The following is a 22,260-nucleotide window of genomic DNA, read 5'->3' as shown; positions in this document are numbered from 1 at the left end:
CCCCCCCCTTGCACCTTCAACCTTCACTACACACTGGCTTTTGGTTTTACGCTGTGGTTGTAGTAAACACCAGCTCAAACTGTAGGTTTTTAGAGGTGTGCCAGTGGTGTTTGTCAGTTTTTAGGCTTGTTTTGTTTAGTAGCTGCTGAAAACATAAAGCTTTGCTGGGTGTATATATATTTTGCAGCAGTGTTGTTATTTATTCGGGGGCAATACTCAATCCAAGTTGTGTTTTAAGCTGCAGCTGGAGGCTTGTAATTATTGATTTGCTGGGTGTCTTTTCCTTCCCATCATTTTCCTTCTGATGGAAAGACCCCCCTTTGCACCTTCAACCTTCACTACACACTGGCTTTTGGTTTTACGCTGTGGTTGTAGTAAACACCAGCTCAAACTGTAGGTTTTTAGAGGTGTGCCAGTGGTGTTTGTCAGTTTTTAGGCTTGTTTTGTTTAGTAGCTGCTGAAAACACAGCTGTCCTGGCAGGCCTGGCCAGTCTGCAGATTAATTTGCAGAGACCAGTGTCTCAAGGACTTCTTGTGATGGCAGCAGGAGGGAGTTTCTGGAGGACCCCCCCCAGGATCCTCTTCTTGCTGAAGTCACTTGGTGGCTTTTCTGGGAGGCTGCTGGAGCTGGTTTCCTGGGGCAGAGGAAGGAGCTGCCTTGATGTGAAGAACATCTCTTGTCTTCACCTGGGAACTAATTGCTGCTGTGAGAGGGCTCAGTGAGAAACTGGAGGTGAGCTGGGCTTGAACCTCCCTTGCACTGGAGGGCAGCTACACTAATGACAAAAAGTCCTTGCTCCAGCCCTAAACACATTGTAGTCTTTCTCCTTGATCACCTGAACTGCTCCCAACCAAGCTGGTGCAACAAGACATCTGTAAGTTGACTTTGCTGGGGCTGGGCATGGTTCCTAACAGGGATGGGATGTCCCGTACTGTAAGGGGAACTCCTGGGGTGAAGGGTAGGAGAAACATCTCATCTACATCTGTGATGTGAGAGAAAGGAAAGGAGAAAAAGTATGATGGAGGGATGGAGTGAGCGTTTCCTTGGCTCCAGCTGGGACAGTCAACCGTGGGTGACCTGCCTTGTGCAAGCAGACCTTGGAGCTTCCCTGCTTGTAACTAAGGTCTTGAAAGCATGTAGGTACGGGGGTGGCAGAGCTGCTGAGCTCCTGTGAGCTGTTGTACTGTGGTTTATTTAGACTTTGGGGTTAGGGACGCTTGCCTTGGCTTGGGTTTGGTTCTGGGAGGTTCAACGAAACATCCATAAGTTGACTTTGCTGGTGCTGGGCATGGTTCCTAACGGGGACAGGAGGTCCTGTACTGTAAGGGGAACTCCTGGGGTGAAGGGTAGGAGAAACATCTCGTCTACATCTGTGATATGAGAGAAAGAAAGGAGGACAAGTATGATGGAGGGGGAGGTTGGGAGGGATGGAGTGAGTGTTTCCTTGGCTCCAGCTGAGACAGTCAACTGTGGGTGACCTGCCTTGTGCAAGCAGACCTTGGAGCTTCCCTGCTTGTAACTAAGGTCTTGAAAGCATGTAGGTACGGGGGTGGCAGAGCTGCTGAGCTCCTGTGAGCTGTTGTACTGTGGTTTATTTAGACTTTGGGGTTAGGGACGCTTGCCTTGGCTTGGGTTTGGCTCTGGGAGGTTCTGCATCCACCCATCTCGACGCAGGTCCAGGGGAGCGGTTACCCCTGTTTGAGCTGATAGCATTGGGGTGCTGGAAAGTCACGGCCAACCAGTTTGACCCTACGCTCCCCTCCCGTGGGCCTTTTCAGGCACGGGTGGCTACCACACCAAGTGTGTTGCTCAGCTGGGGAGCTGCTCTAGCTGGAGAACAGCCCACCAAAAATACAATAAATTAAAAAAAAAAAAAGAATTCAGAGCCTGAGAGTGTCACGGCTCAAAGCCTTCCCTGGCCAGCAGGATCTGACCCAGTGGCTGGAGAAATGCTGCTTGTTTCCTGGTAGGAGCATATTGTGTTCTCCGTGTCTTTTGTTAGCTGCGGGGAGACCAGGCAGCTTGACTGTCACATGAACGATTGGGCTGAACTTGGAGAAATCCTGCCAGAAATCTCGCTCAGAAAAACAAACAAACCCAAAAGCAAATTATATCTGAGCTCGCTGGTAGAGCGGCACGTGAAACCGGTGACCCTTTCATGAGAATATGCAAAACCAGAGACCTGACCCGAGTTAGTAACACATTTCCAGATAGAAAAAGGACTCTGGACCATTCCTGTGCCCCTGGGAAGCGGGAAGAACGGGCAGCGGGAAGGCTGGGATCAGGGTCTGAAGAGACCAGGCTGGTCCACAAACAGCTGATGGACCTCACGCCGGGGCTTTTGGTGGCCAAGCTGAAACCAGGACTACGAGGACGCCTGCGGTTGTGGGTGCACTCCTGCCTTATGCAATGGGGATTAATCTAAGTAGGTGGAGAAGTATTTCTTGGCTGGATAACAGGGGGGTGAGGCCGCTGGAGGAGCTTGCTGCCTTCAGATAGGTGGCAGGAGCCGGGGCGGGGGGGTGAGGCCTGCATAGCTCGTAGCAAATCATCCTTGTTCACCCCGTGATAAACTTATCCTGGGTGAAACAGAGCCGGACCTGTGCTGGGCCCTCTGCCCTCTTGCATCGTGGTGGCCGCCGCAGGAGAATCTTGGGTCTGGTGACTTGTTCCTTGGGCTGTTTGTCCTGTTTGTGGCCACAGCTTTGATGGAAGGTGCCAGGTTGGGGACCTGGCCAGGCTGGTGGTGATGCAAAGGGCAGTGTGTGTGGGTGAAGTGGGTACAACACACACTGGCTGCCCTTTCTGGGGTACGGCAGGAGCTTTCGAACCCCTCTAGAGAGTGGCTCAGGTGATAAACAGCAAAATAAAAACAGCTGTTTACCCATTTTTTTCATGTGAAAGCAGCTGATTGTCAGTAAGGGTGGAGATACTCATAGTCATAGAGTTGTCCAGGCTGGAAGGGACCTCCAAAGGCCATCTAGTCCGACCTCCCCGCAGTCAGCAGGGACACCCCCAACTAGACCAGGTTGCCCAGGGCCTCGTCGAGCCTCTCCTTGAATATCTCCAGGGATGGGGCCTCAACCACCTCCCTGGGCAACCTGTCCCAGTGCTCCACCACCCTCACAGTGAAGAACCCTCTCCTAATCTCCAGTCTAAATCTGTCCCCCTCCAGCTTAAAGCCATTGCCCCCCATCCTGTCACTGCAGGCCTTCGTAAACAGGTTCTCCCCAGCCTTCCTGTAGCCCCCCCTCAGGTACTGGAAGGCCGCTATTAGGTCTCCCCGGAGCCTCCTCTTCTCCAGGCTGAACAACCCCAGCTCCCTCAGCCTGTCCTCGTAGCAGAGATGCTCCATCCCCCTGATCATCCTTGTGGCCCTCCTCTGGACCCTTTCCATCAGGTCCATGTCCTTCTTATATTGAGGGCTCCAGACCTGCACACACAATGAGGTCTCACCAGAGCAAAGCTGAAGAATCCCCTCTCTGGACCTGCTGGCAATGCATCTTTTGATGCAGCCCAGGATGGGATTGGCCTTCTGGGCTGCAAGTGCCCACTGCCTGCTCATGTCCAGCTTCTCATCCACCAGCACCCCCAAGTCCCTTTCCTCAGGGCTGCTTTCTAGTACCTCACCCCCCAGTCTGTACTGGTTGTGAGGATTGTTCTGGCCCAGGTGCAGAACCTTGCATTTGCTCTTGTTGAACCTCATGAGGTTCACCTGGGCCCACCTCTCCAGGACCCACTCAGAGTTCCCAAAAGCACAGCACCACATGCTTTGGTCCCACACATGCCAGGCTGGTAGTTGATGGCTCTGTGGGGGCACTTAACCCTAATTACCTTCCTGACGAGGTGTCGTTCATCCTCAAATGATACCAGCTACTTCCAAGGCACCCCAGCATTAGAGATCTGGGGTCAGTGCCGGAGTCTGAAGCAATGCCTTCAAGTTAAAACTAGCAGAGTGGGAATAAAAAAAAAAAAAAACCACGAAAAACCAAACCACACCAAAACAACAAAAACCCCAAAGCCCAGCTGGATGCTCCTGGCTCGGCAGCGGTGGGTCGTGCTGAGTCACGCTGACGGCGGAGCTGCTGCCGGCAGTTTGTGCCGGGCATCAGGAGATCCAGCTCCTCCTGAGGAGCATCTGTGAGACAGGAAGGTGCCGAGACCTGTGGAGGGGCTGCAGGACCCCCAGGGAGATTGAAAACCTGCTTTTAACCACTGAGAGAATTCAGTGTTGCTGCCGCCTTTAAAGGGGGATTTTTTTTTCTGAGCCTTTGGGTTTATTTCCAGGGCTGTTCGTAGGTTACAACGCGTTTATTGCTCTGAAACAGGAAGCTTTGCTCGAGGCCACCAAATTCCCTCTTGTGGGGTGATGCTTTGTCGTGCCCACCAGCCGACACCTCTGAAATTCAGTGAGATGCTGAACCACGTCACTTCCCAAATGGAATTCCTCTGCAATTTATTATTTTTTAAATAATATCTCCTACAAATGCAGTAATTGTTCGGCTTAGCCTCACACGTCGCTTTACTGCTTTCATCGCTTGGTTTTATTACACTGGGTTAAAGTCCTGAATTGGGCCCCTGCTCTCTTGCTTGGTCTCAGAAAGTGTCTGTGAAAGTGCTCCTCAGCTTCCAGTAACTGGAGTGGTTTGGGGAGTCGAAGGTTCAAACCTGAAACATTTTTATTGGCTTAATCTTGCCTGACAGCTTCGCTGTAGTATTTGCCCTCTGGCTAATTGCTGAAGTGACTTGATAAGCTTGAAGGGACTGGTTCCTGTGAGGAAGCATTGGAGGTGGCACGGGCCATCCTTGCTTTGTCAAGGGCTCATGAACTTCTGCTGAGGACGGAGCCGCTCGTGTCGCTCACTGGTGTCTGAGGGCTGCCAAATCCCTTGGGGAAACTTCACCCTGAAGAAGTTCAGAATTCAGAACTTCCTTCTGAACTTTATTCTGGGGTGTCCCAGCTTGGGGGTGAGGGCAGAAGGTGTCCTCCCTATCAAACCCGAAGGACCTCTGAGTCGCAGTGGTCAAGCTTCTCCTTGCAAGGCCATTAATGTGATGCTGCAGATAGCCAAAAGCTCATCTCCTGTGGCCGTGCCCTTCCCCAGGAACCTGTTGTGTTTGTGTTTCGAGGGGTGAGGCTGCACCGAAGGCTGGATCTCTCCAGACTGGTTTCGGTGGGATGGGGTGTACCAGCCGGCGTGGAGACCGGCAGGACCTGTGGGCTGCTCGGCAGGAGATGCAGAGCTCTTTGCATCATTGTTCTGTGGATTTTCTCAGTCTTTCTGGGGGCAATTGTAGAGGTTTAAGCCCTGCTGGTGTCTCTCCTGAAGTGGATGGGGTCTGTGCCCTGCAAACACCCATTGCAGGTTGGCATCATCACGGCTTTGAGCGCTGCTGTGTGAGGGCATCAGTCTGCAGAAGCCTGAAACAAGCTAAAAATAGTAATTTTCCCCGTGGTGTGTCATTAAGTGATGGCAGCGAGTTTAATAGGGTGCTTTGGATGCCAGAAGCTCAGCTGCCTTTAAACACCTGTGGAAGAAAAGCCTGTTGAGGACTGTTAAACAAAGACGGAGATGAAACCACCAAGCTCAGGGTGCTGGTGGTGGTGGGACCACCGGGAGCTGGGGGGGAAGATGGGGTGAAGGGTGGCTCCGTGCCCTCCAGGCTGCTGGGGGACTTCCTTGGGTGGCCTTTCCCTGTCTGTCCCTCCGTGGGGAGAGGGGGGGGTTACTGTGGGTACCCCATTTTCTCCGCTTGCCCTTCGAGGAAAGTTGTTTCCCAACCGAGTGGACTAACTGCTTGCCAAGTGTCACAAGTCTCTGAGCCAACTTGCAGGAGGAGAAACAAGCCAGGGCAGAGAGCCCGGCGGTGGTGTAAGCAAGAGGCAATTAAAGACCTAACTGTATTTCTTCATGGAGCCTTGTGGAAGGGCTGCCTTCGCTTAATGCCTTGTGCTTTCCCTGCATAAACAAGAGCAGAGGTTGCCCTTCCCTCCCCTCAGCAGCTTCGTCACATTTGGGTGTCGCAACAGGAGCGTGGAGTTAATCTCCCTGCTCTGGGAGGCAAAGAGAAATAAAGGAGAAATAGTGGAGTGCAACCAGCGCGGGTGCAACCGTGGAATAAATTATTGACCCTTCTAATCACAGAATCACATCCAACCCCTTCCCAAAGCAAGTCCACCTAAAGCAGGTTGCACAAAAACGTGTCCTGGTGGGTTTAGAATGTCTCCAGAGAAGGAGACCCCACCACCTCTCTGGGCAGCCTCTGCCAGGGCTCTGCCACCCTCACAGCAAAGAAGTTCCTCCTCATCTTTAGGTGGAACTTCTTACCTTCAAGTTTGTGCCCGTTCCCTCTTGTCCTGTCCCTGGGCACCACTGAAAAAAGACCAGCCCCATCCTCCTGACACCCACCCTTTCAGTATTTAGAGGTGTTGATCAGATCCCCCCTCAGCCTTCTCTTTTCCAGACTAAAAAGCCCCAAGTCCCTCAGCCTTTCCTTGTAAGGGTGATGCTTCAGGCCCCTCCTCATCATCTCTGGAGCCTCTGCTGTCCCCTCTCCAGCAGTTCCCTATCCTTGTGGAACTGGGGAGCCCAGAACTGGTCCCAGTGCTCCAGCTGGGGCCTCCCCAGGGCAGAGTAGGGGGAGAGGAGAACCTCTCCTAGGAGGTTATAACCTTCTCTAGGAGGGAAGCCTCCTAGCTCTTCGGCGTGTGCTTGTTAAAGATTGGTAAGAGACCTCTCCCTTCCTGTGCTTTGTTGCAGACGAGGATGCAGAGCCTGCAGCCGGACCCCAAAGCCCAGTACAGGAGCGTGTACGAAGCTCTGAAGAAGATTGTCCTGACCGAGGGTTTCTGGAGGCCTTTGCGGGGGATTAACGTCACCATGCTGGGGGCTGGCCCTGCCCACGCCATGTACTTTGCCTGCTATGAAAAAATGAAAAAATCTCTAAGCGATACTCTCCAGCATGGAGGAAACAGCCACTTGGCCAATGGTATTTTGGGTTTTTTGGGGTTTTTTTTTGCACAAAAAACTTCCTGCTTGCAGTTTAACGTGCTTAGCCTGGCGTCCTTCACTGCTCTGCTCCTGGAAGATCTGCTGTAGGTCCTGTAAATACCTCTACAGGAGGATGAAGGGTGCAAAGTAACCCCAGGCTGGCAGGTCGTGGTACCCACTTTGAGGAACCAGGGGGGACATCAGGGTGGCACCTGCCCTCCAGTTGAGGGCTTCACGCCAGTCACCACGCTCCTCCGAAACCTCATCCCTGTCTTAGGACTACTGGCTGCTTGGGAGATCCCTCTTCCAGAGGGTAGAGGTGGCTGGGCTGGTTGTCACAGCAGAGTAGAGAAGCCCTTCCTGGCCTGAATCCCGTGATGGCACCGTTGGGCACCCTCCAAAGCCCTGGTCACTCTAGATTTCTGTGTTACTCAGACTATTTTAGCACAAAGAACCAATCCATTGGACAAGGGGTGTTGAGATGCAGCCTGTTTCTGGCTTCATGTTGGAGGCATCATCTAAACCTCTTGAGGTTTGCAGTGTAGGTTGTTCCCCAGGTCTCTCTTTGAGCTCCGGCACGGTGAAGTGCACCACATCCTCTGTGTGCTCCCGTGCTTTGTAAAGGTTTTGTTTCTGCCAGAAAGGCTTTTTTAGCTCCAGCAATAAGCCCTTAACAGGGGAAACCTTCTAATTGAGTGGCTGATTTGTGCAGAAGATGCTTCTGCCTGGTCCTTGGCATGCCGTGATGGTAGGATCTGCCATGGTGGTCACTTGACTTGACTCAACCAACTCAGTTAAGGGTATATAACATCTTTCTGGCTCGCTGCTTTTTGCTAGTAATGTGTTTGCCTTTCAAGTAGCTACAGGCTTGCAGGAGCAGCGGGAGAACCGAAGCGCTGCGTTAATGAGAAATGACCAAAAGTCATTTGGGCAAGAGAGAATTTGAGATGGAAACCTACTTCAAAGGCAAAGGTGTGGCTCGAGAGGCCCGTCCTAGGGCCAACTGCAGCATCATTAATGGCTGGCTGGCTGGTTGCAGAGTCCGTGCAATTAGTGTTTATAGCTAGACTGAGTTAAACGGATGAAAATGCCTAATTAGGGATGCACTGAGCCAGCTCTAAACATTGCTCATCCCTCAGACCAGTGCGGGCTGAGTGAAGCTGGTGGTGTCTTGCAGAGACAAAGCCTTGTGAGCTGTGGGGAACGGTGAAGGCCGTGAGAAGATCCTGCTTGCCCTCAAGCTGCTCGGGCTGGGCTTTTCTCCCCTGGGATGAGCTATTCTGTTGGGTGCTTCCTTGGGCTCCAGCTCCCTACCAGTGGTACCCGGTGGCACATGGACTGTCTGCACCATGGTCTGCTGTCTCCATGGGTGGAGCCCCCAGCTTCTGAATGTTTCCTTTTATTATTATTTTTTTGATTGAAGGATGCCCTTGTCTCTTGCAGGAATAGCTGGGAGCGTGGCCACGCTGCTCCACGACGCAGTGATGAACCCCGCTGAAGGTAATGCCCTGGGGAGGCACCAAGGAAACACCCCATGCCATCTCAGCAGCTTCAGCCCTTGGCTTTAACGACTCTGCCCAGCTTTTAATGAGCTCAGAGGGGCCACTGGAAAGGGATAAATGCCCCCTGCCTGTTTTCCTTTGCTTTCCGAGGGGGTTGCACAGTGTCTGTGACTTGTCTATCATGACTTCCCAGGAGAACTGGTGTCACTTTTCCTGACAGGATGCCTTTACCACTCCATTAGCGCCTCTTTCCTGAAGTGGTGGTGGCTTTTTCTGAAGCTTTGGATCACCCAAACAAAATTGAGCTCAGTTACATTGTTAGACAAATGGTCCCCAAGCCGTGGGACCATTGCACAGCTTTCCCAGGTAGGGAGAGTCTGGCATTGAAAGGACTAACAGTAAAATGTGGCTAAAATGAAAACAATTAGCTGGGCTGCCAGCTATTCAGTGTTAATGTATTGTACTTCTTAGTTGGCCCAAAGTCAGGTCTTTCTGAAGGGAAAAAAAATAATGTCTCTAGTGTTTCAAATCCTTTTAATCGTATCCCGGTTAAATGAATTCAATTAATTGGCCTTTTGCTTAAGTCAATGGAAGTTGTTCCATTTCTGGACTTGGTACTGTAGAGGAGGAACGGTTATTTGATTGGCTTTCTGCCCTTGTCCTCTTGGTAACTCGGTGCTTCTGCACGACAGATCTGCATCCCTCACATCTGAGGGTCCTCGTGAGTCTATCTTAATGCCTTTCTAGAGAGAAGTAAAGGTTCCTTAAGCTTGAGGAGAGGAATGCGTGGAACCCAAGGAAATGGGAGAGCTGTTGAACCAAGGCTGAGCTCTGACCTGCTTCCTTCACTTGTTGTATTGAGGTTTTGGGGGGCACCAGGCAGGTTCTGGTGAATGCCTGTAGATGTGGAGCTCATTGCTACAGTTTTATGTCACAGAATCATAGAATTGTCTGGGTTGGAAGGGACCTTTAAGATCATCTAGTCCAACCATCAACCTAACTCTGATAAAAACCATCCCTAAACCACGTCTATAAAGAATGTCCTAGAGGAGGTTTGGACTTGGATGGGGAGGTTGGGTCTGGATGGTTGGGACTTGAAGCCGGGTTCAGTCTGGGTGTTGGGATGCCCAAGAAATATCTGCCTTGGCTAATCAGGCTTTGTCTCCTTGTGTCTCCTGCCTGGTGCTGCCCGCCCTGTGGCTCTTGCCTGGACCAGTGGTGAAGCAGCGGATGCAGATGTTCAACTCCCCCTACAAGTCCGTCCTGGCCTGCATAAGGACAGTGCAGAAGACGGAAGGGTTTGGTGCCTTCTACCGCAGCTACACCACCCAACTCACCATGAACGTGCCCTTCCAGGCCATCCACTTCATCACCTACGAATTCATGCAGGAGCAGATCAACCCCCACCGGGAGTATAACCCTCGGTCCCACATCGTCTCGGGGGCCGTCGCGGGGGCCGTGGCCGCCGCCGCCACCACTCCTCTGGACGTCTGCAAGACCTTGCTCAACACCCAAGAGAACATGGCCTTGAGCTCCGTGAACATCAGCGGGCATCTCTCGGGCATGGTGAACGCCTTCAAGACTGTCTACCAGCTGGGGGGCATCTCGGGGTATTTCAGAGGGGTGCAGGCACGCGTCATTTACCAGATGCCTTCAACGGCCATCGCTTGGTCGGTGTATGAGTTCTTCAAGTACTTTCTCACAAAACGCAAGCTGGAAAAAAGAACATCTTTGTGAGGGGCTTCAGGGAGAGTGGACACCACCCTCCGTGTCCCCCCCTCCCTGCGTGTCCATGTGTGCCTGCAAACCAGCCAGCTCCGGGGCTCTGCTAAGGAACGTGCCAGGTTTCTGGTGGATTCACAGCCAACATCCACTTCTCCCTCCCCAGGGAAGGAGGGGTTAAAGTGGGCCTCGGCCGCGTGTTTCCCCTCCTTGCTTAAACAGTGAATGAAAAAAGTTTATAAAGACTTATAATAATATATATATTTAATAACTTTATTTTGGAGAAGTGAAATTGCTAACTGGTATTTTTCTCTCAATAAGTTTGAAGATGTAGTTTACTCCTGACCCGAAGGCTTAGGTTATACAGCCTAGGCTGGGTCTTTTTTACAGCAAAGAAGCAAAATATCCTGTCACAGAACTTACTTTTTTATATAAATATAAAATAGATGGATAATGTTTATCCTTTATTTTTCTATGTAGGCGTTTGGGTTGTTTTTTAAATACTATTGCAGCTAGATGCTGAGCTGTTTAAAAAGGGCTAAATTCTTCCATCCTGTGTAAGGAAGACTCAAAAGCATTTATTTTTATAGCCAGATTGGCTTTAATTATACAGCATTTAGCCCCCAAATGGTGGCCTGGATTCTCGTGTGGGTGTCAAGGTACTTGGTAGCCCCTTGAGACTTGCTGGGGTGGGGAGGGAGAAGGAACTGGGACACTTTGGGGAAACTGTAGGACACCAAGCAGGGGCACCCTAAAATACCCGGTCACTTTGTGGGGGAGAGGGAGAAACTATCAATTATGTTTTTCTACGAGGAGACTCTTTAAAAAAAAAAAAAAAAGGTAGATTTTACAGAATAGTATTTTTTTTCACAAACACTTTTTTTAAAGGTACATTTTTATGGTGTGTGATAGCTCAACAGTCTTCATCCTCCTTTAATTTATTCTTTCTCACTAAGGCCCTCATCCCCTTTCCAGGAGCCACCGTGCACATCTGGATAGCTGGTGGGATGGAAGTGGGGGTGACAGAGCCACTCTGCTCCCCTGGGAGGGGGGGGACCTGGAGCTTCTGTTTACAGTTTGGCTACTGAGTGGTGAGGGTCACATCCCCACAGCACCAAACCAGCAGCGAAAGCCTTGGGAGAAGTCTTCCCTGTGGAACCCAAGCCACCCCCCAGGCCGTGTTTGACAATAATCTGCTGCTCATCTCTGTTGGGGGGGGGAAAAAACCCACCTAAAGAGGTTCCTCGTGCTGTGGGTTTGGTTTTGCTGCTGTGGGATGCTGAGCTTCGTGGTGGCCAACGAAGCTGTGCCTGCTCGGGAAGGGTGGTGGCCTCGCTCCGTGCCCTGCTCCTCCTGGGAATAGCTCTTCCAAACCAAAACATGTCCTTTAGCCAGTTCCTTGGGTGGTCGGTAGCCAGTGAGGGATTTTAGGAGCCTGGATGTGTGAGTCTAAGTTACAGGCCACCAACTGGCAAATCTCCATCCTCCCTGGAGCTTGCCTTGCCAGCAGCAGCTGTTGTCTTAGGTTGGTGGCATCTCCTTACTGCTGGGCACGGGGGAACCTTCTGGAGATGTGGCTCCAGCTTGTTGTGGCAGCTCTTGGGCTGGCCCCTGTCACTGGAGGTGTCCCATCAACCAGGCGCGTTGTGTAGGATGACACTAAGCAGAGCTTAGAGCTTTTGCTCCGTTCTTTGGAGAAGGTAAATCAAAGAGCACCTCTCTGGGTGGTGTTGCATGTGCCTTGTGTGAATGAACCTTGTACCACTGGTCATGGTGAAAGGAGCTTCTTGATGCCTTTTTTTTGGGGTCACTTGATCTGAATGAATCACTGTGTCAAATGCACCCTGTGTCTTAAAGTGTGAAAATTGGAAGCTTGAAGCCACTGGTCTCGGTGTAGAAAGCCCTTGGCTGTCTCTGCCCATGGAGATCCTCGGGGCTGGAGGTCTTTGAGCGGTCTGTTCGCCTTGGGTGTTGTCTTCTATTGACTTTAGAAACTGGAGAGTCACTAACAGGAACCAGAACTGCACAAAATATTTCCATCGGAGATGGGCGTGAACACTTGGATGAAAATTGTGGGTCACTTTAATATTAAAAAGAGGCAAACTGTAGCATAGCGTGGGAGGTGATGGCTTCCAGTGTGACTTCAGGAGCTAGGGGTCATACTGGGGGAGCGGTCCCCAGTGCATCATCCTCTTCCTCTGGCTGTTTAGCTCTAATATTTCTGACTTCACCTTGGCTGTTCTGGGAGAGCTTCACCTCCCGTTTGGAGTAACCCATGAGTAGCTGGGACACCATGGATGTTCCCAGAGGACAGAGCTCGTGGCCATGGAGCCATGGGAAGGGTGGTCATGGTTTTGGCCAGCTGAGCATCCTGCTTGGAGGGGGAGGTAACATCCCATTTTTGGTTGTTAGCCAGAAAAATACGAGTGTGTCCTGAGATTTGAGCACACAAAGTCATTTAAGTCAACCAGGTTTTCTTGGGAACTTTGCCTCAAGCTGAGAGTGGGTGAGGAGCACTTGTATGTTCATAGAGCTCTTTGCAGCTTACCCCAGGTATCTGATAAAACCAGTCTCCCCATTCTGCAGCTGGGGACGTGCCCAGTTGGTCTAATAGTTGCAGAGGTCTCTGAGGTTGAACCGTTTGCTGCTGTACGCGATGCTGGATCCCCAGGTGAAAGCCCCTTCGCCGAAGCTGTTGCTCCTCATCTCTTGTAGGTTTTTGCATTTGAGAGTTTTTTGCTGCGAGCCTGAAGTTTTTATTTTAACCTGGGCTGTGAAACATGTACTGCTGCTTTGTCTGCAACTGAACGCGCATATTATTTAAGGGGGAGGATGAGTAACTTTGTCCGCAGTTCTTCATTTGTATCATTTTTGCCTGCCTTGGGATTTAATGTGTTTTCCCGAAAATGTATATTGAACAACGCAGGAGTTCGTTTGTGAAATGCTGCTACAGTTGTATCACTGGAGCTCAAGGAAAATAAAATATTCTGATATTTGTCCTTTTAGGCTGGTGCTTGTGGCTTTCCTTGGCCGTGTCCTCGGGCAGGAGGGTGTCTGGCTCCGTTGGTGGCAGCCGAGAAGGCTGATCTCTGGGGGAATGGTGCCTTCTAGTGTTCCCTCAACACTTGGCAGGCTCAGAACTCACCAGCTGAGTCAGATAAAGCCCTTCCTCATCAGGCTGGAGGAATAAAACACCCTTTTGGGGAGGGGTTTGGCAGCCTGGCAGGAGCTGACATCCGTATCCGAGGGCTTGAGCTCCTCTAGGAGCCGCTGAAGAGTTTTGGAACTTTGTCCTCTTGGCAATGAAATTGGCTTCTGAGATCTGCAAAGCCAACCCGCAGCCTGTGGCTTGTTGGGCAGCAAAGCAAATTCCCAAACTGGGATTTCTTTCCCCCAGCTCCTCGTCAAGAAAGTGCATGGGGTGAAGGCCCCTGGGGGAGCTGCTTGTTTGCTGAGGTTTCGGTAATATTTGCTGCCTAATTTGAAAGGAAAACCCCAGAACACACTAAGCTGCTTTAGATCTTACCTTCCCCTTCATTGAAGAGCAAAGGACGTGTTCACGGGTATGGCTTCTGCACAGCACTGGTGCTGGGGGAGGAATAATTCCCTAAAAGCTGGGTTGAGGAGCATCAGGTGGATCGGAGCTTCTGAGCTGCCCCAGAGCCTGGGACTGAACTGTCCCCAGGGCAACGGAGACCCTAGAGCTTGGCCAAAGTGGGCTCTAAAAGGAAAAAAAAATAAAAGTCATAATTTTCAATTTTCAGAATTTTATTTTTTAAAAAAATAATTTTAATTTTATTTTTTCATAATTTTCAATTATGAAATTTCCAACGTGGAGCGACTGTTTCAGCTCCGGATGGAAAATGTTGCTGGCTCTGTGCAGGGATTTTTGGTTTCCAGGTTGGTGTCTGCCATGGGTAGCTTTGCTCTGCTCTGGTCCTGGTGACAAATGAACCTGTGTTATTTGGGGGGCTCCCCAAGCAGCTCAGCATTGCTGGGGGGTGGGATCACCATGGGCTTTGCTAACGCTGGGACATTGTGCACGAGCAGAAGGAATTCCTCACCTCTTTTGGTGGTGGTGGGTTATTTTGGGACCAAAGTTTGGTCCAAAGTCTGCCATACTTCATTTCTAAATTTGAATTTGTCCAACGGCAGGAGGATCAGGGATTTTTTTCAGCTCCTTTTTACCTCGAATAAACCTGGCAGAACCGCTTGGTCCTTGTCGTGAACCTCGCATGAAACCCAGGTTGTCTTAAAATAACATTTCAGCTTACAGAGCACTGTGCAGCTCTGATTTAAAGAGGCTAAAACTCCTTGGGGTAAATCTCCAGCCTTCAAAATCTGGAGCTGGGTCTGAAGGATTGTTTTGGGAGCCGCCTCGTGTAGTTCCGACAAGGGGTTGGAGCACAATTTGTTTCCTATCAGTATTTTTTTTAAGAAAATGACAGGTTTGGAATAGATGCTGACCCCCTGGGTGTGCAGGAGGAACTGATTTCGGCGTGTTCCCAGGGCAGCAATTAAAAGATCTACCTAAAATCCCATGGGGGGCTCCCCAAGCAGCTCAGCATTGCTGGGGGGTGGGATCACCATGGGCTTTGCTAACGCTGGGACATTGTGCACGAGCAGAAGGAATTCCTCACCTCTTTTGGTGGTGGTGGGTTATTTTGGGACCAAAGTTTGGTCCAAAGTCTGCCATACTTCATTTCTAAATTTGAATTTGTCCAACGGCAGGAGGATCAGGGATTTTTTTCAGCTCCTTTTTACCTCGAATAAACCTGGCAGAACCGCTTGGTCCTTGTCGTGAACCTCGCATGAAACCCAGGTTGTCTTAAAATAACATTTCAGCTTACAGAGCACTGTGCAGCTCTGATTTAAAGAGGCTAAAACTCCTTGGGGTAAATCTCCAGCCTTCAAAATCTGGAGCTGGGTCTGAAGGATTATTTTGGGAGCCGCCTCGTGTAGTTCCGACAAGGGGTTGGAGCACAATTTGTTTCCTATCAGTATTTTTTTTTAAGAAAATGACAGGTTTGGAATAGATGCTGACCCCCTGGGTGTGCAGGAGGAACTGATTTCGGCATGTTCCCAGGGCAGCAATTAAAGAGATGTACCTAAAATCCCAAAGATGAACTTTTGTTGGGATGCAGCAAGCCAGCAGCCCCTCCTGGGCTGGCAACGGGGCAGCTCAGCGGGGAATAATAACGATAATTACAGTATTTAGCACCAAACTCCTACCTGGGGAGTCCAGGCTGGCTGTGAAGGGAAGCAGCAGCGAGATTTTGCTGCCCTTGGTTCACCCCAAAGGAAAAAGGACTTTCTTTTTCTCATCTATTCCACCCTTTCTCTTTTCCTTCTTTGGTTTTTCTTTTTTAACTGACAGTGAAAAATCCAGGAGGTGCTGGGGTGGGGAGCAGACTGCCCCACCTGGCTGATGAGCTGAAGAGACAAGATCCAAAGATAACGTGCTATTTCTGCTCAGTGAAATGTTTTTGACAGGCTTCTATTTCTGTTTACATTGTAAATATTTAACCCCCCTTTTTAACCGTAAACAGGTACATAGCCCTGACAGGTGAGGTATGTAACACACTTCACGCACACATCTTAAAACACTCAATACTGGTGTTGTCTGAAGGTTGATGAGGACCAATATTTCTCTTTGTCGTAGTCACCGTTCAGCCCCATCTCGTTCCCAGCAGTTCCTCAAGAAGTGAGAAATGCCCCTCACAGAATCACATGGGGTTGGAAGGGACCTCTGGAGATCACCCAGTCCAACCCCCTGCCAGAGCAGGTCCACCCAGAGCAGGTCCCACAGGAACGTGTCCAGGTGGGTTTGAATGTCTTCGGAGAAGGAGACCCCACCACCTCTCTGGGCAGCCTCTGCCAGGGCTCTGCCACCCTCAAAGTGAAGTTCTTCCTCATGTTTAGGTGGAACGTCTTATGTTCAAGTTTGTGCCCATTCCCTCTTGTCCTGTCCCTGGGAACCACTGAAAAAAGACCAGCCCCATCCTCCTGACACCCACCCTTTCAGTATTTAGAGGTGTTGATCAGATCCCCCCTCAGCCTTCTCTTCTCCACACTCAAAAGCCCCAAGTCCCTCAGCCTTTCCTCGGAAGGGAGATGCTCCAGGCCCCTCCTCATCTCTGGAGCCTCTGCTGTCCCCTCTCCAGCAGTTCCCTGTCCTTCTGGAACTGGGGAGCCCAGAACCGGTCCCAGTGCTCCAGCTGGGGCCTCTCCAGGGCAGAGCAGAGGGGCAGGATGACCTCCCTCCACACAGCAGGTCGAGAGATGCTCCACAGGATGCCATTGGCCTTCTTGGCCACAGGGACACATTGCTGGCTCCCTCCTATGCGTCTGAGGGGAGGGAATTTTTGTGCTCAGCTGATGTGTAGTCACAGGTGCCACAAATTGTGCAATTAAACTCGTGGGTAAATTGTTGATAACCCCTATTACTGTCCCTCCAGGTCTCCTCCATTAGGTCCAAGCGGGGCTAAGGGGATTTTTACCCCTGGATTCCTCAAGGCTCTCGGAGCTCTGAATGAAGTCTGCTGAAATAAAGGAAAAACACCCAGGAAAACAAAAAAAAACTATGGAGAGAGACACTGTGCCCTTGCAAGATGCCCTGGGAGAAGCTCTCCTCACCTGCCCGAGAGGAAGACGTGGCTGCAGCCCTTCGGCCCCGACATCCCTGAGGACTCCCCTGCTCTCCCTCGGTGATTGCCCGGTGAGTAATTTAAATTTTTCTTATGTTTTCTCTGGTTTTGGTCCGCCTGCAAGTTGTCTGACTTCATTAAATGCTTATTTCGGGCCGCGTCCTCCTGGTGCTGCAAATCAGGATGGAAAATGTGGCTGGTTATTGAGGGAAATAAAGAGATATTGTCTCTTAGGAGAGCCTGGGGTGGCTGCAGAACTGGGAACGCCTGAGCTGAGCCCCCAGTTTTCCCAGCTGGAGAAGGGGATGGTTTTTCCCTGGATGGAGAGGCTGGCTGAGATTACTAGAAAGGCTGAAGGACCTCTGCAAAACATCACGTCGATGGTTATCTCTTTCTCCCTCCTCTCTGCTTTAAACCTCTGGCATCTGCCTGGCTTGTGGAGGGCTCTTAAGTGGAAATGGGGAATTCCTGGAGCCGCCAAACAGGATGGGACACGTCTGTGGGGCACGTGGGTATGGAGAAGCAGGGGAGCAAGCAAATCTTGAGGGCATCTCCCCGGCTCCTCCACCACCTCCAAACGCTCAGGATGGCTCCCCAGGAGGAGGAATGAGCTGCTGGAGGTGCCACCTGTGGGCATGTGGCACTTGCCAAGAGCCGTGACACGCCGATGTCCCCGTCCCCCCTCCGGGCTGGGTGGTGTTTCACCCTGGGAACGCATCTGATTTTCTAAATGACACTAATGGTTTCTTTGGAACCGGTACAGATTATTGTGTAAACATCTTTTTGAGAGCATTTTTTTTTTTTTAATGCGCCTTATTTATCTGATGGACCGTGGCAACTCCTGAAGCTCGCAGGGTTTCCTGCAGTGAAGATCTAGAGGGTGGTGGGCGTTCGCTTCGCTGCGCTCCCCCCTTGTTGGTGCATTGGAGTCTTGGGTTGGGACCAACAAATAAATTCCCTTTTACTGTGCAGTGCATCTTCTACAAAACTTCCCAACTGGTATTTTTCCTAGGGGGCCTGTAAATATACAAGACAAGTGGAAAAAGGGAAAAAGAAATAAGTAGTAACTAATATATTGTATGGGTGAAAGGAGAAATAGCAGCTGAGGGTGGAAGGTGCACCCTGAGTTGTGGGCCTGTAAATATACAAGACAAGTGGAAAAGGGGGAAAAAAAATTAAGTAGTAACTGTAATATCTTGTATGGGTGAAAGGAGAAATAGCAGCCGAGGGTGGAAGGTGCACCCCGAGTTGGGAGGACAGCGGGATGCTGGGGGGCAAATGGTCCCTGGGACACATGGATGGTGGTGATGGCCATGGTCACAGCCCCAGGACAGTGTCTGGAGGTGCCATCTGGGGGGACATTCCAGAAGAGCCATCAGGGATGGTGGTGGGTGCCAGCACTATGTTCCCCGTGGGACACGGGTGCCCTCCTGTGCCACCAGAGCCCCGGCGTTTGGATTTTTTATTGAAGTCATTTGATTAATCCAGGATCCAGGCTGTGTTTGTTCACCGCATCTGATTATTATCTAGTTTGCCCGATTCTTTGTTTCTCTTCAAATATTGTTTCTGCTTTAAAGGGTAATGAACATAAAGGCAAACATCTCACCTTTTCCCTCTTGAAATTTCATTAAGCTGCGTGTTTGTCTTGGATGACAAGATGCAGCCCATGGAGTGAAAGGTTTTCCGGCCACACCTTCACCCGCCGTCTAATTCTGCCACGATTGTCTACAAAGGGAATAAAAACATTTGTATTTATCCACAAGATTTAATTCCTTTTAAAAGACAAGAGATCCGTTTGCAGAACAGGTAAGTGTTTTCCGCTGAGCTCTGCAGGTGTAAAGCCATCGTGGAGCATTGCAGCGTGGCTCTGGAGGAGGCTGGAGGTGATTCCAGCCCAAAATAATGCCAATTTTGGACCATGAGCCTTTAGGCCTGGGTCCCAGGTCCCATACCATTAAGAAGGTTCCATACCCACCATATACATTTTCAGTGGAGCATCCTCTTTTGCTCAGTTTACCGGCTGTCCTGCTGCTGGCACAGAAGCCCCATTATTAGTATTTTTGGGGGGAGGAGAAAATTCAGGCTTTTCCCCTGTTTTCTTTTTCACCTGCTCCGATTTGCAGAGCAAAAACCTGTTTGTTGTTGCCTGGAGGAACGTGAACCCTTCAAAAAAACCCTCTCAGAGATGCAGGTCTGCAACAGCGGGCACAGCCCAGACCCAACCACTGATGGATGAAATCCTCCAAGTACATTAATCACCTTCTTATAACATTTTCGCGTATTTTATTTGCTTTAAAGCTTTATTTCCCCCCACAAAGTTTTTAGCAAGTGGTAGGAGAAGCTTGATTGATGCGCCCGGGGCTGCTTTGCGAAGGAGATGAACGGTCTCCTGGTGAAAGAGAGTGTGGTAGATAAATACGGAGGTAATTCCTCCTTTCACCAGGGCAAACAGAGGATGAGGAGGGTTGATGTGCCGTCGACACCCAGCGAAAAGCCGCTTGGCAAGGAGGGGTGAAATATTGGTCATTTGCTAACTAATGCCCAGACATTGTCGGGGCTGGGGATGGGGGGAACTTTGGGAAAGCTGCAGAGAGCAAAGGGTGCCCCCCAAACAGAGGATGAGGAGGGTTGATGTGCCGTCGACACCCAGCGAAAAGCCGCTTGGCAAGGAGGGGTGAAATATTGGTCATTTGCTAACTAATGCCCAGACATTGTCGGGGCTGGGGATGGGGGGAACTTTGGGAAAGCTGCAGAGAGCAAAGAGTGCCCCCCTCCCTCGCTGGCCACAAAATCTGGGTGAAAATTGAGTAGATGTCAGTGTCACAAATAAAATGAGTTGCCTCGGTCCTTCTTCTGAAGCCTGAGAGGTCCAGACCCTGGGTTAGACCTTGCCCTGGTGCTTCCCTTGCTGTCTGGTGCCCGGGCATGGGCTGCCTTGTGTTGATTCCAACCTCGTGAAGCCTCCTTGAAGGTTCCCCAGGTTCCTGCTGCAGGATTTTTGCCCTAAAATTCTCAATTTGCTTATTATTTGGGGGAAAACCCCGATGTTTCCACACTGCCTGTGCTGATGGGGGCAAGGCTGTGGCTTTGGGGCGCAGTCCTGGGTCTGGGATGTTTTGTTGCTGGTCTTAGTGGTGACCATCACCATGTCCTCGTTTAATTAGGCTGAGCAGCTGGCTCTTGAGAGGGGAAACAACCCTGAATCCTTCTGGATGAGCACTGATGTCATCCAATATGTCATATTTTTGGGGAACTGAGCTCCTGTGGTGGGTTTATAAGGATGCTGAGGGCTTCCTGGGGACCTGCCACAGGGCAGAATTGGTGCCGACTTGTGGGTTTGACTCCATTCCCCCTTTTTTAAAGGGCAAAAGGGTGAAGCCTGTAAAGTGGAAGTGCCATTCTAGGGGGGCACAGTTGATGCGGGTCGCTATTCCTGGTGGAACAGCATGGATATTCAGACTTGAAACACTGGTATTTAGGAAAAAACTGGGTTTCATCACGGAAACTTGCCGGGGAGCTGAGCAATCTGCATCCCCCCACCTGGTACGTGACGATACCCAGCAGCAAACAAATCCCCTAGATGCTGGCAGAGCTCCCGGCCGCCGCAGCGCTCCGAGTCTAGAAAAAGGATTAATATTATCTAGCTGGTCCAAAAGGAGAGCCCATGTTCCTCTTGCTCCAGACCTGGCTGGGATGGGGAAACGTCTGCACGTGCTGGAGGGGAACATCTGGCATTTTAAGGGCAACAAAGCTGGTGAGGGGTCTGGAGCACAAGTCTTATGAGGAGAGGCTGAGGGAGCTGGGGTTATTCAGCCTGGAGAAGAGGAGGCTGAGGGGAGACCTTATTGCTCTCTCCAACTCCCTGAAAGGAGGGTGTAGAGAGGTGGGGGTCGGTCTCTTCTCCCAAGTCCCAGGCGACAGGACAAGAGGAAATGGCCTCAAGTTGCGCCAGGGGAGGTTCAGGCTGGATATTAGGAAAAATTTTTTCACCGAAAGGGTTCTCAGCCATTGGGATGGGCTGCCCAGGGAGGTGGTTGAGGCCCCATCCCTGTTAGTGATGATGCTCCTTGTTTGTTGTGTGGGTGTCTATTTTTGTCAGTTGGGTTGACGGTTGGACAAGATGATCTTTGAGGTCCCTTCCAACCTAGAAGATTCTGTGATTTGCTGCAGCTTCTGGGCTGCTCTGCTCCAAAAGCCCCAGCCCCTGGGGGAGCTTTCTCCTGGGGCCCCGACCGAGCAGCGCAGCCGTTGGGACGATGTTTGTTGAGAGCATTTGGACATCCTTCTGCAGAGGAAGTTGTTCTGGGTGGACCCCAGAGCCTGTGTAAATCCTGCAAATCTCCAACCCAGAAGCCTGGGCGCTGCCATCCCCCATGAGAAAGTGGCTCTGAATGAATAATTGCTCCGCCGGAGCTCGGCCGGTGCCTTTTCCCAGTTAACCCAGCCATTTATTCTCAGGGGAGTGTCTTGTTTGTTGTGTGGGTGTCTATTTTTGTCAGTTGGGTTGACGGTTGGACAAGATGATCTTTGAGGTCCCTTCCGACCTAGAAGATTCTGTGATTCTGTGATTTGCTGCAGCTTCTGGGCTGCTCTGCTCCAAAAGCCCCAGCCCCTGGGGGAGCTTCGCCCTGGGCCCCGACCGAGCGGCGCAGCCGTTGGGACGATGTTTGTTGAGAGCATTTGGACATCCTTCTGCAGAGGAAGTTGTTCTGGGTGGACCCCAGAGCCTGTGTAAATCCTGCAAATCTCCAACCCAGAAGCCTGGGCGCTGCCATCCCCCATGAGAAAGTGGCTCTGAATGAATAATTGCTCCGCCGGAGCTCGGCCGGTGCCTTTTCCCAGTTAACCCAGCCATTTATTCTCAGGGGAGTGGTGAGGAGCCCTGGGTGCCCCCACCCAAGCTCTGTTTGCAGAGGGACTTGTGCTAATCCCTTTGCTTTCCGGCGCGGCGTGAGCAGGACCCCGTGGTGCCACCTGGGCTGGGTGGAAAAGTACCGTGGGAGGCTTTGCCAAAGAGCCCATGTCCCAAACTGCTTCTACCTCCCCTCAGAAACACGGGGTTCTTCAGGAAGGGGTCCCCCCTCTCCTCCTCGGCACTGTCACTGCTGAGAGCCCTGATCCAGCCTGGCCAGGCTCGGGTGATGCAAAACCTGTTGGACACAGAGGATGTAAAATCATGTTGTGTTGGAAATTCAGTCTGAAAAGCTGGAAATATCATAGAATGGTTTGGGTTGGAAGGGACCTTCGAGACCATCCAGTCCCTGGGACACCTCCCACCAGCCCAGGTTGCTCCAAGCCCCCTCCAACCTGCCCTTCAACCCCTCCAGGGATGGGGCAGCCACAGCTTCTCGGGGCAACCTGGGCCAGGCTCTCACCACCCTCCCACCAAACAAGCT

The 22,260-nt window shown here is 51.1% G+C and overlaps 1 protein-coding gene and 1 long non-coding RNA gene across 2 annotated transcripts in view; both read left to right on the top strand.

Moving 5' to 3' along the window:
* Positions 1-13,222, top strand: part of SLC25A37 (solute carrier family 25 (mitochondrial iron transporter), member 37) — a 36,277-nt gene extending 23,055 nt beyond the window's left edge. Inside the window, exons 2-4 of the mRNA XM_014943153.1 lie at positions 6,763-6,991; positions 8,437-8,493; positions 9,712-13,222. Coding sequence (XP_014798639.1) covers positions 6,763-6,991; positions 8,437-8,493; positions 9,712-10,232 — 807 coding nt within the window. The 3' untranslated portion in view covers positions 10,233-13,222. The remainder of the gene's footprint in view (positions 1-6,762; positions 6,992-8,436; positions 8,494-9,711) is intronic.
* Positions 13,223-14,804: 1,582 nt separating this feature from the next.
* On the top strand, positions 14,805-17,787 carry LOC106888714. The gene is made up of 3 exons (XR_001412162.1): positions 14,805-16,038; positions 16,676-16,935; positions 17,099-17,787. It is a non-coding gene; the product is annotated as an uncharacterized LOC106888714 (long non-coding RNA).
* The last annotated feature ends 4,473 nt before the right edge of the window (positions 17,788-22,260 follow it).

The sequence above is a fragment of the Calidris pugnax genome, unplaced genomic scaffold, assembly GCF_001431845.1.
Source record: "Calidris pugnax isolate Ruff unplaced genomic scaffold, ASM143184v1 scaffold88, whole genome shotgun sequence".
Taxonomy (NCBI): domain Eukaryota; kingdom Metazoa; phylum Chordata; class Aves; order Charadriiformes; family Scolopacidae; genus Calidris; species Calidris pugnax.
The sequence above is the reverse complement of the archived record's forward strand: the minus strand, read 5'-3'. Positions and strand labels throughout refer to the sequence as shown.